Source organism: Harpia harpyja, chromosome 1 (genome assembly GCF_026419915.1).
Source record: "Harpia harpyja isolate bHarHar1 chromosome 1, bHarHar1 primary haplotype, whole genome shotgun sequence".
NCBI lineage: Eukaryota > Metazoa > Chordata > Aves > Accipitriformes > Accipitridae > Harpia > Harpia harpyja.
The window spans coordinates 89,557,229-89,570,569 of NC_068940.1; the positions used below are offsets into that span (position 1 = coordinate 89,557,229).

Below are 13,341 nucleotides of genomic sequence, written 5' to 3' on the forward strand. Positions count from 1 at the left end.
TTTGCTACCGAGGCTTCAAAATCCCTCTTAACTGAAGTCCCCGCTCACGGATTGCTACCATTCGTTTTTATTGGCTCCACTAAAGTTGCATTCCTGTATCTTGATTTTTCCCCAATTCATTCTCTGAGCAGCTTGAAAGAATTCGGCAGAAAACAAAACCTCAAAGCGCTTATATAATGAATTACTTTTAAACGAGACGCTAAAAAAGACAGAGGAGCATTTATCAGGAATGTTTGTGGGCTTGGTGGTTACGAGCTTAAAAAAATATGCTGTGGAAAGGCTTTTGTCCCATGACAGAGATTTAAAAGGCTACGGATTCGGATTCCAGCAGAGACCCGGGCCTGTAATCATGTTTGAAACGTTCCCTTTCATAAGGCTCCCCGGCTGCAGCGGGAAGCGAGCCGGCTAGGGGCTCGCCTGCAGAAAAGCCCATCACCTGTTGGGGCCCCGGGCTCGGGGGGCTCGTCCGGCCGCCGCCGCCCGCCCTGCCCGCCGCTGCGGCGAGGAGCCCCGCTCCCGGCACCGCGGGCACGCCGGGGGCTTGCGGGGGGACCCGGCACCGGCGGGAGGGCGACTTTCCTTTCTCCTCCCTGAGCCTGGAGCCTGGCGCTGACAGCCCGGGCGCTGCGGCTTCCAACTTGGAGAGGGGAGCTTGTGCGGTAGGCAGGGACAATGGAGGAGAAGGAAAGCCAGAAACTTGAGCTGTGCCTGGCTTGCTCAGCAGACAGCAGGCAGATGAAGGGTAAGTAAGGGAAGCAGGCAAAGATGGAGTTACATTGAAACGTGCCCCTCGTTGCTGCTTTTTGTGAACGGAGGCAGAATGCATGGAGGGGGAAGGAAAAAAAAAAAAAAAAAAAAAAAGCATGTCTTTCTTGTGCTAACGGCTCTGCAGATTTCCCTAACGCTCCGACTTTGCGAGTTTAACTTTCTCTTGAGAGAGATTCCTGTCTACCCTTTAAAGCAGGGAGCATGCTACTGCTGTCACAGTTTGCAGGAACTCACTGCCTGGTGCCGAGGGTGCTGCTCCCGCGGGGGGGGGGAAGACATAATGTCACGTTCCCTTTAAATGCTCTGCATGCTTCACCTATGGCAGAGAAATAGCTCTTCTTTCATAAGAGGAGGTTTGAGCTCACCTTTTCCTCGGGGTGTCTTTTGAAAGAGGGAGATTCACGGCAGATTGTCACAGCCTTAGTTTACTTTGTGTGAAACCAGTTGGGTTTGTTTTGGAGCGAAGCCAGGAAATTATAAGCGTGGTTTTCACGGCGGGTCAGCTGCGGTGCATTTGTACCATTACTGTTGCACTATATATTTTGTCTAAAAGCGAACGAAAACTATTTCCTGGGGAATTCTACGTGGGCTATTCCACGTGGAGCGTAACATTCAGGTAGCATGACAAATACCTAATCTAATCTGTATCTCTTATAGTATTTGTGGAGCACCTGTGAACATTCCCTGTTCATGTGTATTGTATTCTTCACAGGCACTTCAGAAAAAGTTGTGCTACTGTGCTTCTGTGAAACAAATAGTGCATGGTCAGGTACATGTGGTTTTAAAAAAAAAAAATCACACAAGTTTATCAGTCTGTAATACCAGAAAATAGTGCCTAGAGAACTCTTGAGAAAAAAATGCTCCCCTCTTTTGGGGGGGAGGGGTCATTAATTGCTCTTTTGAATCATTTTTTTAAGTTAAAATACTGGGCAGTGCAAGTCACGTGAATCTGTGTCTCTATATGTTTATGTTTAGTGGGACGGAAATCTTCACTTAAAGGATGTGTCTGAATAGGAAGAAAAAAAGAAGCCTTCAGTAACATATTTCTTCTGTAATGGTTGTATGAAGCTGCCTGAGATGTGTGGAGCTAGGAAGACAGAGGTCTGACCAGACCCATCCTATGATTCCCCAAAATTGTGAATGCTGAAAGCTCATAACCAAATGCAGTAGTTCTGGCCCGTATCCAAAATTTACATTTGAAAGTTCCTTGGAAAGAGAGCTAATTGTAAAGACAGTGGAGTAAATTAGAATAATTCCAAATAATCTCAAATTTACTGCTAGCATAGATATAATGGAAGTGGGTTTGACTCATGCTTTTAAAATTGTATTCTTTTTTAAACTTTAAGTATTGAATGTGGTTTGCTTCAAGGCTCAGTTTCATAGTATCGGTACGGGTCAGGTCCATACTTGTTCCTTTCTCAAATTATTCTGAAAATGTTCTTCTTTTGTGTCACCTGGGTTGCAAAATGGGACTGTTAAACTCTTCACAACATTTAAAGTAATGAAGCAAAGTGACTTTCCTGACCTTTGTAGACTTCATGGAGGGTGTGACTTAGAAGAATTGCATACCAGGACATGTTGAAGGACTTTTTTCTTTTTTAAATTTCTAGCTCACAGCAATTAATCCTTCATGATAATTTTCCTTATAATCCTAGGCAAACTGCTTCTACGCTGCAGACCTGGGCCTCTCCTGTAGTTATATCCACTGCAGTAATGGGTGATGTTAAGAAATCTTGACATTTGTTTTCAGATCAGAGAAGCAACTGAAGTGTAAGGGTTACTCAAGCCTTTGGATAACCAAAGCCCTCCCATGTCAATCAGCAAGTCTTGCTTTTTGTTGCCCTCTAGACTTGCTACTATATTGAACAGAAAGACCTTCAGCTTTTAGCTTCTGAATATGAGGGAGGGAGAGGGAGACAAGCTTATCTCACACCTCTGTGTTTTCCATTGGCTTCTCTTTACTCCTTTTCCGAGGAGGGTACTTGCATAATTTATCCTTTCGCTACTCTTAGCTCTCTTCTGGGAACCATCACATGATCCTTCACACATTTCACAGTTATCTGTGGGGATCGATTTTCTAGGCCTATTATCTTCACTTGGAAGATACGGAAAGTTTGCCCACGCTGTTATTGAGCAACCCCAGAACCCAGAAAACCTCTCTCAGTTTGTCATCCCTGTGGAGCTTATGTACCCCGAGGTACAGGGGGAGGGTTCACAGTCCCAGCTTTCAACCTTGCCATCAAAGTCACTTGTCCCTATCTAGGAAGTGGCCAAGGATGATTTTTTTCAGCAATTACTAGGGGAAAGACCCGTATTCAAACACGACAGAGAGTTTGGTTTGCAGAGAAAGTCACGTGCTGCTGTGTGCTGTAATGCTGCGGGATCGTGCTGAATGCCCAGGTCAGCTCGCTGGCAAGACTAGCAATTAGTTTGCATAGTTTACATTCCTTTCTTTTCACTGGTATTTGTACAGTTTTTTCCAAATATATGAAAGAAAAATAAGAGAATTTGTTGATCTTTCTAATGTAGTATAAGAAAAATATGTTATTTTTGATTCCTTTTCAAGGTTTCACCCAATAACAAATAGTGGTAAAACACTTTACTTTATATGTCTCTTTATGTTCCAAATAATTAGCTTTTTCTTGAACCAGTGAAATGAATGAAGTACAGAGTAGGGAAAGGCTTTGCATGAGAGAGATTTAGGACCCGAAATACACATTCATGAGCTCTCGGTTGTGTTTCTCAGCATAGGTTTACCTGCCTTCTTGAGGAAGTGCCTGCCACCAATTCAGTGATTGAAACTGCTGCTGTGACCATACTTTAAGGGTTTATACCAAATTGCTGCACTCAGTCACCCACGCTCACGCTGACTCCCTTGAGCTCCAAGGAAATCCCTTATTTATGTCTGCCGCCTTTGTTCCGACAGCCTCAGGGATATAACCTCTGGGTTCTTGGTGCAACAAATTGAGGATGGTAAATTCCAGCCAGCCCCAGCCCACCTCTTTTTCCTCCTGTGTGAAATCCATTGAAATGACTGTGCAGCTTTCAAAGGCCATTGAGGCTGGATGTTTTTTAATTGAGTTGTGCTTGGAAAAGTTGTGTGTGTGTGTGTGTGTGTATGTGTACGTACATGTGAGGCTGCTGCTCTGAAGGTTTAGCTAGGATTGTGCTTCTAAGAAAGTCTTAGAAGGTGCTGCGGAGATCAGAGGTGGCACTTTGAATCTGCGTGAGTCTGGGCTTCTGTGTCCAGTTCTGCTTTCGGGATAGGTTTCCATGAATGCAAACAAGAGGGTGTTGTTGGTATTTTGGAGTCCTTGAGCATTACAGGGAGCTTACAGAAACATGCAAAGTCTTTGGGGACCTTCCAGGGCCAGTCCTGTTGTGAAACCCAAGGGAATTGGTGGGACATCACGTTGGCAGCGGCTTTATGACCAGGGCTTGATGTTACGTGGGACTTGGCAGGCAATTGACAACGCACACCAGAAAGCTGAAAAATCCTCAGCATAAAATCCTGAGGCAAGTGGTAGGCAGGGTGTCAAACTGACTGACTGAACCATAAAAAGAAGTGAGTAGGTGCCCATTTCCAAACAGCAGTGCCATATAAATGGCAACACACAGGGGAGACGGTCACTGGAAGGATAAAAGGCTTCGAGGCAAAAAGTGTCAGACGGAGAGGAATAGAGATGTGTTAAAAACACGTAGAGGAAGGGAGCTTCCTGCTCCTGGGGAGGTGCTGTAAAGGGTTAATGCTGAGGCTGCCGGGTAAAGACGGGGAAGGCCACATCAGACTTGGAGAGGCCTTTTCAATGCTTCTGGTTTTTGTGGTTTGTTTTTTTTTTTTCTTTGCTGACAAAGGAGTGAGGGATTTTTCAAAGGTATTAGGTAACAAGGCTCCAGACTACACTTTTTCATGCACCAGAGGGTTCTTGTTACACAGTTACCTGAAGATAAGCCAGCACTTACATACCCTTGGTGTCTGCCTGTCTTTACAAATGTCGTCATGGTCTTTAGTCTTAAAGTAGATTTTAAAGTTAAAAAATGTATCTGAGGGGTTTTTTTTTTCTTTTTATATCGCACAAAACTTGCTTTTATTCTGTTTCTTAAGAAATGGTTTATTGAAAAAGTGATGTAGTATTTTCCAGCCTGCTGTCCTGAGACGTATAAAATCCAAGGGAGATCCGTGAAATTTAAAACCAGACCACAGTCAGAAATCAGGGAAAAAAGCCTCCAAAACCCTCTTATTATTTCATAGGTGTTTCAGAGCATGTTGATAACACTCTGAAAAAGATTAAGGATTTCAAATCTGCTTTGTCAAAGGAATTTTATCAGTTGCTATCCTTAAGGTTACTAGTTACAGGGCCATTGAGTGTACTGGAGCCTATTGAAGAAACCCATTTCTTCTCGTGGAAAGCATCCTGTAGATTTTAAAGGTCAGGGAATAAGGGCCCTGTCAGATCTTCTTTTCAAGTCACATAGTGGTAAAGATGGTATAAAAGGAACATCTACTTTAATGATGCTCACTTTTCTGTGAGGCAATACTGCGGTTGTGTGTTAAAAGTATATAAGTACAGTGCATAGCTTATATAAGTGGTTATTTCCGGGCCACTTCTTACGTGTATATGCCTAATGATGCAGGACATGCCATTGAACACTACCAGACTTTTAGAAGTACCTAGCTTTTATATTGATTATTTTCTTTTTCTTATTAATGTGAATGTTGGATGTTGGGATTAAGTTCTTATAATACACTTTTTGGTTTGGGTTTTTTTTTGTTTTTTTTTTTTCAGACCAGGCAAAAACCAGTTTGCATGTAACATCACTAGACGATGCAGAATGTCTCCGATCTAAGGAGCTCCTTTCAACCCCAAACAGTCACACATCTTCTAATTCCAAGTCCACCCGAAACATCCCTCGAAGACATACAGTAGGTGGCCCTCGCAGTTCCAAAGAAATACTGGGAATGCAAACCTCAGAAATGGACAGGAAGAGAGAGGCTTTTCTTGAGCATCTGAAACAGAAATATCCCCACCATGCTACAGCAATAATGGGACACCAGGAGAGACTGAGAGATCAGGTATGAAAGTCAAATTTGTATCTTGCTTTTTGTTAAACAGTCTTTATAACTCCTACAAAATTGAGTGTTACCTCATTGCAAAAGGTGAGAATGTAACAAAGCGTTAAACAGATTTTTTTTGATGTAGCCTAAGATTCAGTTGCTCCCTTGAAATTCAAAGAAACAATAATAAAAATGAAACTGTTCAATATTACCTTGGAATTGCTTGTTGAAACTGACATTTTTTGAAGAGCTTTTCATTTTTTTTTAGAACATACATGGAGAAAGGGATGAAGGTGAGATTCTTGATCTTAGTATATGGGTCTCCATCTACTTTTCACAGCTGAAGGGAAAATACAGAACAGCTGTTAACTTCTGTTACACTTTCAGTATTGGCACCACTGCCTGGGAGAAAAGAAAATATCTGTAGAGTGTGTCTATATGCTTTAGCTGGCTCAGTTACCCTTTCATTTGCTTTCTTTTCTATTTTTGAGTCTTTTAACACAAACAGAACAGAGTTATCCACAGGTATCTGCCTCCTCCAAGCTGTTTTGACATCCACGTTGGTCTGTCAGCAGCGTACCTTAAGGTGGTTTGCTTCTTGCCTGCCCGCAATTGCTTTTCAGCAGCGAGAAGTAGATGTAGGGTCAGAGGAGATGTGACACGCTGATGTATTTCTTAGAGCAGGTGGAGGCTGCCATCACAGTGACCTTCTGAATTTGGGGAATGCCGTGCAAGGATCTCTTCGCAGCCTAACTCTGGGCTCTGGTTTTAGGGGCAATGTTAGAGTTTAATCTGTTCAGATTTACAGACAATCTACTTTCTATTCCATAAATCTTTTTTTGCAATCAACCAGAAGAATTTAGAGTTCAGGCTTAAAAATCTTGTGCCCATTATTCCCAGTTTAGCAAATGATTGACAGCAAACCTTTTACAGAAGTTTTTTTTTCTTAGTGTTTTATAGGTATTTCGGCACTAACAACAAGTTAATTGTAAGTAACAAATAAAAACAAGTTGGAAAAATATTGTACTCTGTTATGGGAGTTCTTCCTAAATTCCCAGCCTCTTTTGAAGCTTTCCAAACCTTTGGGGATCAGACCGTTGTTATAGGTTTGGAAAGATTGTAATTTGGTAACTCCCCCTTACAACGTCTCTTTGACAGGTTCTCTAGAGATCCCAGGTGCTATCACTGCCTCAGAACACAACTGCTGGAATCCATATGTATCCAGCTAAAATTGCTGCAAGACCTCAGCTCTAATGAGGATGATCTATTCCTTATATTTAAACAGCTTCCCTCCTTTCGTTTGAAAGTCTTGATTTTTTTTTTTTTCTCCCCACTTATCTCTTCCATGAACTTTAGTGACTGTGTGGAATGTGCTGGGTGGTGGATAAAGATAGCATACAAATTAAATAAAGGGGGTGGGAGGGGGGTGAAATCCAGAGATTAGATCTTTTGGAGTCATGTAAATATTTAGTTCCAGGGTTGCAGACACTGCAAACCCAGTTTGAACAGCCTACAGCATTACACCCTACACATTTTGTAATTTGAGCCTTTTCTGAAGGCAATAAATTACAGAAGGAATGCAGTAACTGTTCCTGCTATTTGTTTAAAATGTGTCATCCTTGCTAATTTATTGAGGGTAAAATTCATGTGAATGTCTCCTGCTTCTACTTTTTGATGATTAGACATATGTATTATATGTAATGAGTTTTTTAATAATTTTAAAACAAAATAACTTTAAGTTACTATTAGAGCATCAAACTATCTTTCTTGGGAATGGGAAAGACCGAAGACTTCATCCATTCAGCATAACTTAAAAAAAAAAAAAACAAGATAACTGAACAGAAGCCACATTAAAAACATGCAAAAATAAGTTATACCAGTTGACGGTAAGAAATTTGCTTAGTTGAAATGTAATGAATCAACAGTCTGGCTCATTGGATGCAGTAAGATTATTATGGTCGTGGTATTACAGTTCGGAGGGTTTTTTTCTTACCAATTTTGTCTATGTGTGCACACACATATCTGTGTATTTTGTGTGTGTGTGTTTGTATGTGTGTATACATATGTACCTCTGTGTATACATAGCTATATATATGTGTGTGTATATACAATGCACGCTTACCTAGCTGCTCCATGAATAAGACCATGATATAATTTTGCTTTGGAGGGTGTATATGTGTGTTTAGCATACATACTTCCTTTCCACTGCCCTGTATATATGTATGTGTGTAGCTGTGGTATAGAAGACAAACTACATACACATGTAGTAGGTATGTGAACGTAACATATATATGTATATACATATCACATACAAAATCTGTAAGATGTATGGGAAGACATAGAATTAAAATGTCACGATTTATTTTCCAGGTTCCTTTCCTCCCTTACTTCTCTAGCTCCTCCACTATCTGGAAAGTGGCAACATTATCCATGGTGGGAATTTCCCCACTGTGGGAGATCTATCAAGGATAGTAGCTAATGCAACAGCATTTTCTAATCTCTATGTCAAATGGTGCAGCTGGAACATAAAACATCCCACTACTTACAACCAGGAGATAGTCCCTTGGATATCATATAATTTGTCTTCTGGCTTGCTCTAAACCCTGGCAGGTCCATAACCAACAAATATGGGCCAGAAAATCAAGATTGGTAATTGCCTCTTTTTCTGTGGACTTTCTTCTTTTGTCCATTTTAACCATCAGTATCTGAGTATGGCAAACTGACCCCTGGTTTGCAGAAAATAAATGTCAGGAAAAGAAATTTTTGATGTTGTCAGATCATACTGTATCACCTCCACCGGCAAGGTTAGCTCTGACTGTTGTCCGTATCTTCCACTACATTATTAATGGTTTCCTGCAGGCTTCGTTTATTCAGATAAATCCCTCCTTGGATGTGCCTCCTGAGGACCTGTTTCTACTCTTGATAACCTGCCACAAATCAGAAGTACAATCATGGCCAGGTAAAATGCCAGCGGGGATTACTGACGGTTAACTAACGTGGTGACCTGAAACCTCCCAGCTGTGCACACAGATCATCCCTCCTCCACCCCGCGGGTTTGTTGGCCTGTTTGCCATACCTTATTCTGGAAAGGAAAGCTGACAGAGACGGGGGGCTGTCTTTATTTGCACAAGGGCCTCGGCATACTGCCGCAAGGCAAATAACCTGCAGCTAAGCTGGTCCATGTGGTAAACTGGGACGTGAGTTTGCAGCTGCTGCGGGGGTGCAGGCGTGCCATGCCTCGTGCTCCCCAAAACGCTGCAGGGGAATGCAGCACCCCACGGCTGCAGCTCGGCGACCCACAGCCCAGCGGCTCGCCCTCACGCTGCAGGTTTTCCCCCTTGCGAGACAACCCCGCAGCCGGGCACCAGAGCTCCCTCCACCTGGAAGCCTGGAAAGCCCAGGAACAAAATCTTTTTTCATAGGTAATGCAAGTTTCTGCAGGAGGTTTGGATACCTTGCCTCTGCCAAGGCTGTCTCGTCTGCGTTAATGAAAGCAAGGCGCTACCGTAATCCCCAGGAAAGTTAGGAAGAAAAAAGAGAGAGGAAGGAGGAAAACGGTCTTGGTCTTCTGAAGTTTGAGATGGTGTGAATCATCTGCTGAGGAGCTCATGGCAGGACGTGGTCACCCAATTAGGTGGGGCTGACTCCGGTCACCAGAGAAGGAAAGATCAGGAACAAGGGTAAAAGCTGGGCCAGCGGCTGCGAGGGTGAAAAAGAGTTAGCAATTAAGAGGTTAAAATGCTAACCTGGCCATGGGAGGGGGCTAATCCCTGCCGCGAACCTGTTTTACAAGTCACCTCGCTAAAAAAAAAACCTTTCTGAGGGGCAGAGAGCAACAATGAGTGTGTTGAAGTTTTTCAGAGCCAGAGCTTATGAGCGTGCCTTAAGAAAACGAGCTGGAAGATGTTTGCCACAGCTTTCTTTTGTTGTTGTTTGACTAGAAAATGCACTGGGAGATGTGGAAGGGTCAGGAACAGCTCTAGTGTTTCAGCCAGTGCTCCGTGAAGAACAAATATATTGGCAAATGAAATTAGATTTCCATCAATTTAAAAAAAAAAAACAAACAACTAACCTTCTGCTGCCTGTGCAAGCCTGAGTGCCTAGAAAATGGTGGCTGAGGGTTTTTTTGTTATGTTCAGTTAGGTCTGCACATGACAGGTTACTTTGGCATCTGGGCAGGTGTGGTTAAGGTTGCCATGGAGATCCATGATGTCATGCTTGATAGAGCATGTCAAGACAACTAATCTAACATGTAGATGTTCAAAAAGTCCCATAGGCCAGAACTAAGCTTTATGCAAATAACAAAGTTATACTGCAAAAGGGCGAAAGAAAATACGGCTGAGATATGGCGTGCGTTTTACCTGGCAGCTTGAAAGGATTATTACAGGCTTCATCATAAATTAAAACTTTTGGAACTAAAGGAAGAGGATTTCAGACCGTCTCTGGCCTCACCTGTGGAATCTCACATTTGGTAAATAAGCCTCTTTCTCTCTCTGCCCTCGCTGTAAAAAAATGCTTTTGAAATCGTGGAATTTACTTCCCCACGTTGTTCCTCCTGGCAGTAGGGCTGAGTCAATAAAGCAAGTTTTCTGGCATGGCATGTTCCCTTTTCTCTTTTGAAAATGAGTTCTTTATTGAATGAACAGAGAATTCGGAATTATTTGAAAGGCATTGTAATGTATTATGTTGATTATATGAATCATGCTGCAAAAATGTCCTAGGTAGTGTTTTGGAGGAGAAACTAAGAATGGAGACACTGTATTTATTTGTAGATTATTGCCAGATGTCTCTCCTTTAACTGTTAAAATAGAGCCCTAAAATTACAACAGCATTTATTCCAGGATTTGATATCTGCAAAAATATCAAAGCTTTTTTTTTTTTAAATGGATCATAGTATCAATTGGTTAAACTGACTTTGAGTATGTGCTTTGATACCATAGGGTAACGCTGGGGCATTTCTTAATAGATTTTTTTCTTGGGTAAAAGTACATTAGTAAAGGGTAAGCAGATTCAGAGGTAAAAGTCTAGCAGCAGAAAGGCTGTTGGGACTTTTGGGTTTTAGGTATAGAAAAAGGGGGATATTTTCAGTCCCTCTGGAAAGAGAGTAAAATCCCTGGGTTCTTAGTTGCAACCACTTTTGTGCTTACATCAATCACGACAGATCCAGTAAACATCAGTAGGCAAGTGATAGCCCCCCCACTGGCACTGCTGTGATACGGTGACGGGAAGCAGGTTCAGGGCTACAAAGTTCAGTTGGTTCAAATCGCTCAGGATGAAAAGGGTTAGATGTAGGTGGGAAAGGGTGGGGGCTTGTGGTAGTTAATGTCCAAGCTTAAAAACGTGAAAAGAGAAAAATCTTAGGTTCTGCCTAAAGACACCTGAGAAACGTAAACTTGAGAGAAACTTCAGTTCAATGTAAATCCTCAACAGGATTTAGGGAATGAGGAGGCTGCAGAATATGGTAAGAATGTTATCTAATTCCAGGTGAAAAAACAGGGTATAAAGGTTTTCTGATGTTCTGCATTGCTTGATCAGGCAAGGTTAAATAAATTTTTGGAACATGTATTGGTTATTAAAGTGAATGGATTGAAAGGAGTACAAGGTGAAGAAATTGCTAATTTTTTTTGGCCACAGCTCTTTTGCTTTTACTCCTATATCTTGAAACTAAGCCAGTAATGGGAATATTTTAGAATTAATTTCAATTTAACCTTTCTCCCAAAGTCTGAGTGTTAATTATTTAGTACTAGAATATGTACAAATGACAATGTGTCCAATGAACTAGCATTTTTGCATTCATTACACTGTTGCTGGTTGATGCCATGGAATCGGGTAAGGAGAAATTGATTTAGTGTTAATATTGTGTGAATACTTTTCTGGTCTATACCATTTAAAAACCAGAGTTAAAAAATTACATTTGATTTTAAAATGTACACAGTGTCTGTGAAGAATGTGATTTTAATCTGGATATATGTTGCTGCAGATTTTTCTAGTTGAGAAAATCCATTTTGTTGAATACTACTTAGTTCACATACTGCTGTACATAATGTGTCATCAAAAAATGCCTATTTTTATCTGAGAGGTCACTGTCATACAGCTAGAACTTGCTGTTGTGTAAGCATAGGCTGTAGGTATTTGTTTAGGGAAAAAAAAAGTTTCAGAAGTTGTTTCAGGAGATTTCTGTGAATTCCTGCCTCCTCTCCGCCGATGGGTACTACGTCCCTGCCCAAATGAGACGGCAATTCCCCCTCCTCCCTGGAGAGTCTTTCTAAGCCCAACAGAGCACGTTGCACATTCGGGAAGGGGGGACCCTCCGCAGCATCCACACGTGTCCCCTGTCTCACGTACCATCTGGTGCAACAATTTATTGCTTTCCAGTGCTGCTGTATGTTAAGGGCAACTGCTCTTATTTTACAATGTTAAAAGTACCTAAGAAAAGCTATGAAAATGAACATAAGAAACATGATTACAAGCTTAAGTCTCTGCTGGATTCCAAGCCCTTAGCTTTTGTTTATGGAAAGACATGACATGACATGTCCATTTGTTTTGAGTTGAAACATGCTCTTTAGCCCCCAGATAATGCTGTGATTGCGAGATATTTATAAATAGCTCAATAGATAAATGAACAAAGAGCTTGTTTATTAGCAAAGAAAAGTGGATTTATTTGTATTCATTATAAGTGAAAAAGTTGAGGAAGAAGAATATTCCTAGTAGAATGTCTCAGTGGAAAGTCTTTCAATTTTACTCTTTAGTTTAAAAAAGTAAGGCAGCATATTAAGGTACGTATTAAACTACTAGCCCTAAGGTATCTTGGGGGTAAGTAGAGTTGAACTAGAGTGGTAACACTTGCTTTGATAACCATAAGTTTCTTCATTTATATCTATCAGTTAAAAGTAATAAAAAAAAAAAAAGCTGTTCTTTTGAAAAAGAAAACAAAACAAAGCTGCAAAAAGGCTCATAAAGCAATTCCTTTTCTTTTTCCTTCCCTCCCCCCGTGCAAACCACACACCAGCGCAGTTACTTTGCCCCAACAGGATTAGTAACTTCTCTTCTATGGCAACGCCTCTGCATTTTAAATAGCATGTATTGTTTGTAACTCAGAAGTCCCAGGTAGTTGTTACATGCTTACCTTTGTTCATGTGAATTTTGTACATGTATATTTCTAATCTAATTTTATGACAGTAATCTTGTTTCAGTACTTAGGGTTAGATCCAATAAGAATCTGCGACTTTGGTACCCCTTAAAGCACAGTTCAGGCAGACACCTGAGATTCCTTAGGTTTCAGAAACTTAAGCTTTTCTGGCTGAAAATATCCTGAGGCATTTATAGATGTGGTTTTGCACGTATTCAGTTTAGTCCTGGTGCTTTCTGGGTTGCCTCTGTAGATGACTACCAAAAACTGCACCGAAGCAGTCAGCAGGGCCTCGTTTGGCGGATGGGTTCAGTGCAGGACTAACTCCTTCGGCGGTGGTGGAGAGGAGAGCCCGCGTCCTGCGTGGTGACCTGGCAGTGACCACCCC

At 41.6% G+C, this 13,341-nt stretch overlaps 1 protein-coding gene across 16 annotated transcripts in view; it reads left to right on the forward strand.

Moving 5' to 3' along the window:
* Nucleotides 1-13,341, forward strand: part of KIAA1217 (KIAA1217 ortholog) — a 377,603-nt gene that overhangs the window by 187,840 nt on the left and 176,422 nt on the right. For 9 of the 16 annotated variants that reach the window (XM_052804272.1, XM_052804399.1, XM_052804291.1 and 6 more), the window contains one exon: nucleotides 5,556-5,842. In XM_052804272.1, coding sequence (XP_052660232.1) covers nucleotides 5,556-5,842 — 287 coding nt within the window. Of the gene's footprint in view, nucleotides 1-473; nucleotides 743-5,555; nucleotides 5,843-11,189; nucleotides 11,286-13,341 lie in introns of those variants that run through there. The other 7 variants (XM_052804301.1, XM_052804320.1, XM_052804262.1 and 4 more) reach the window with 6 other exon arrangements.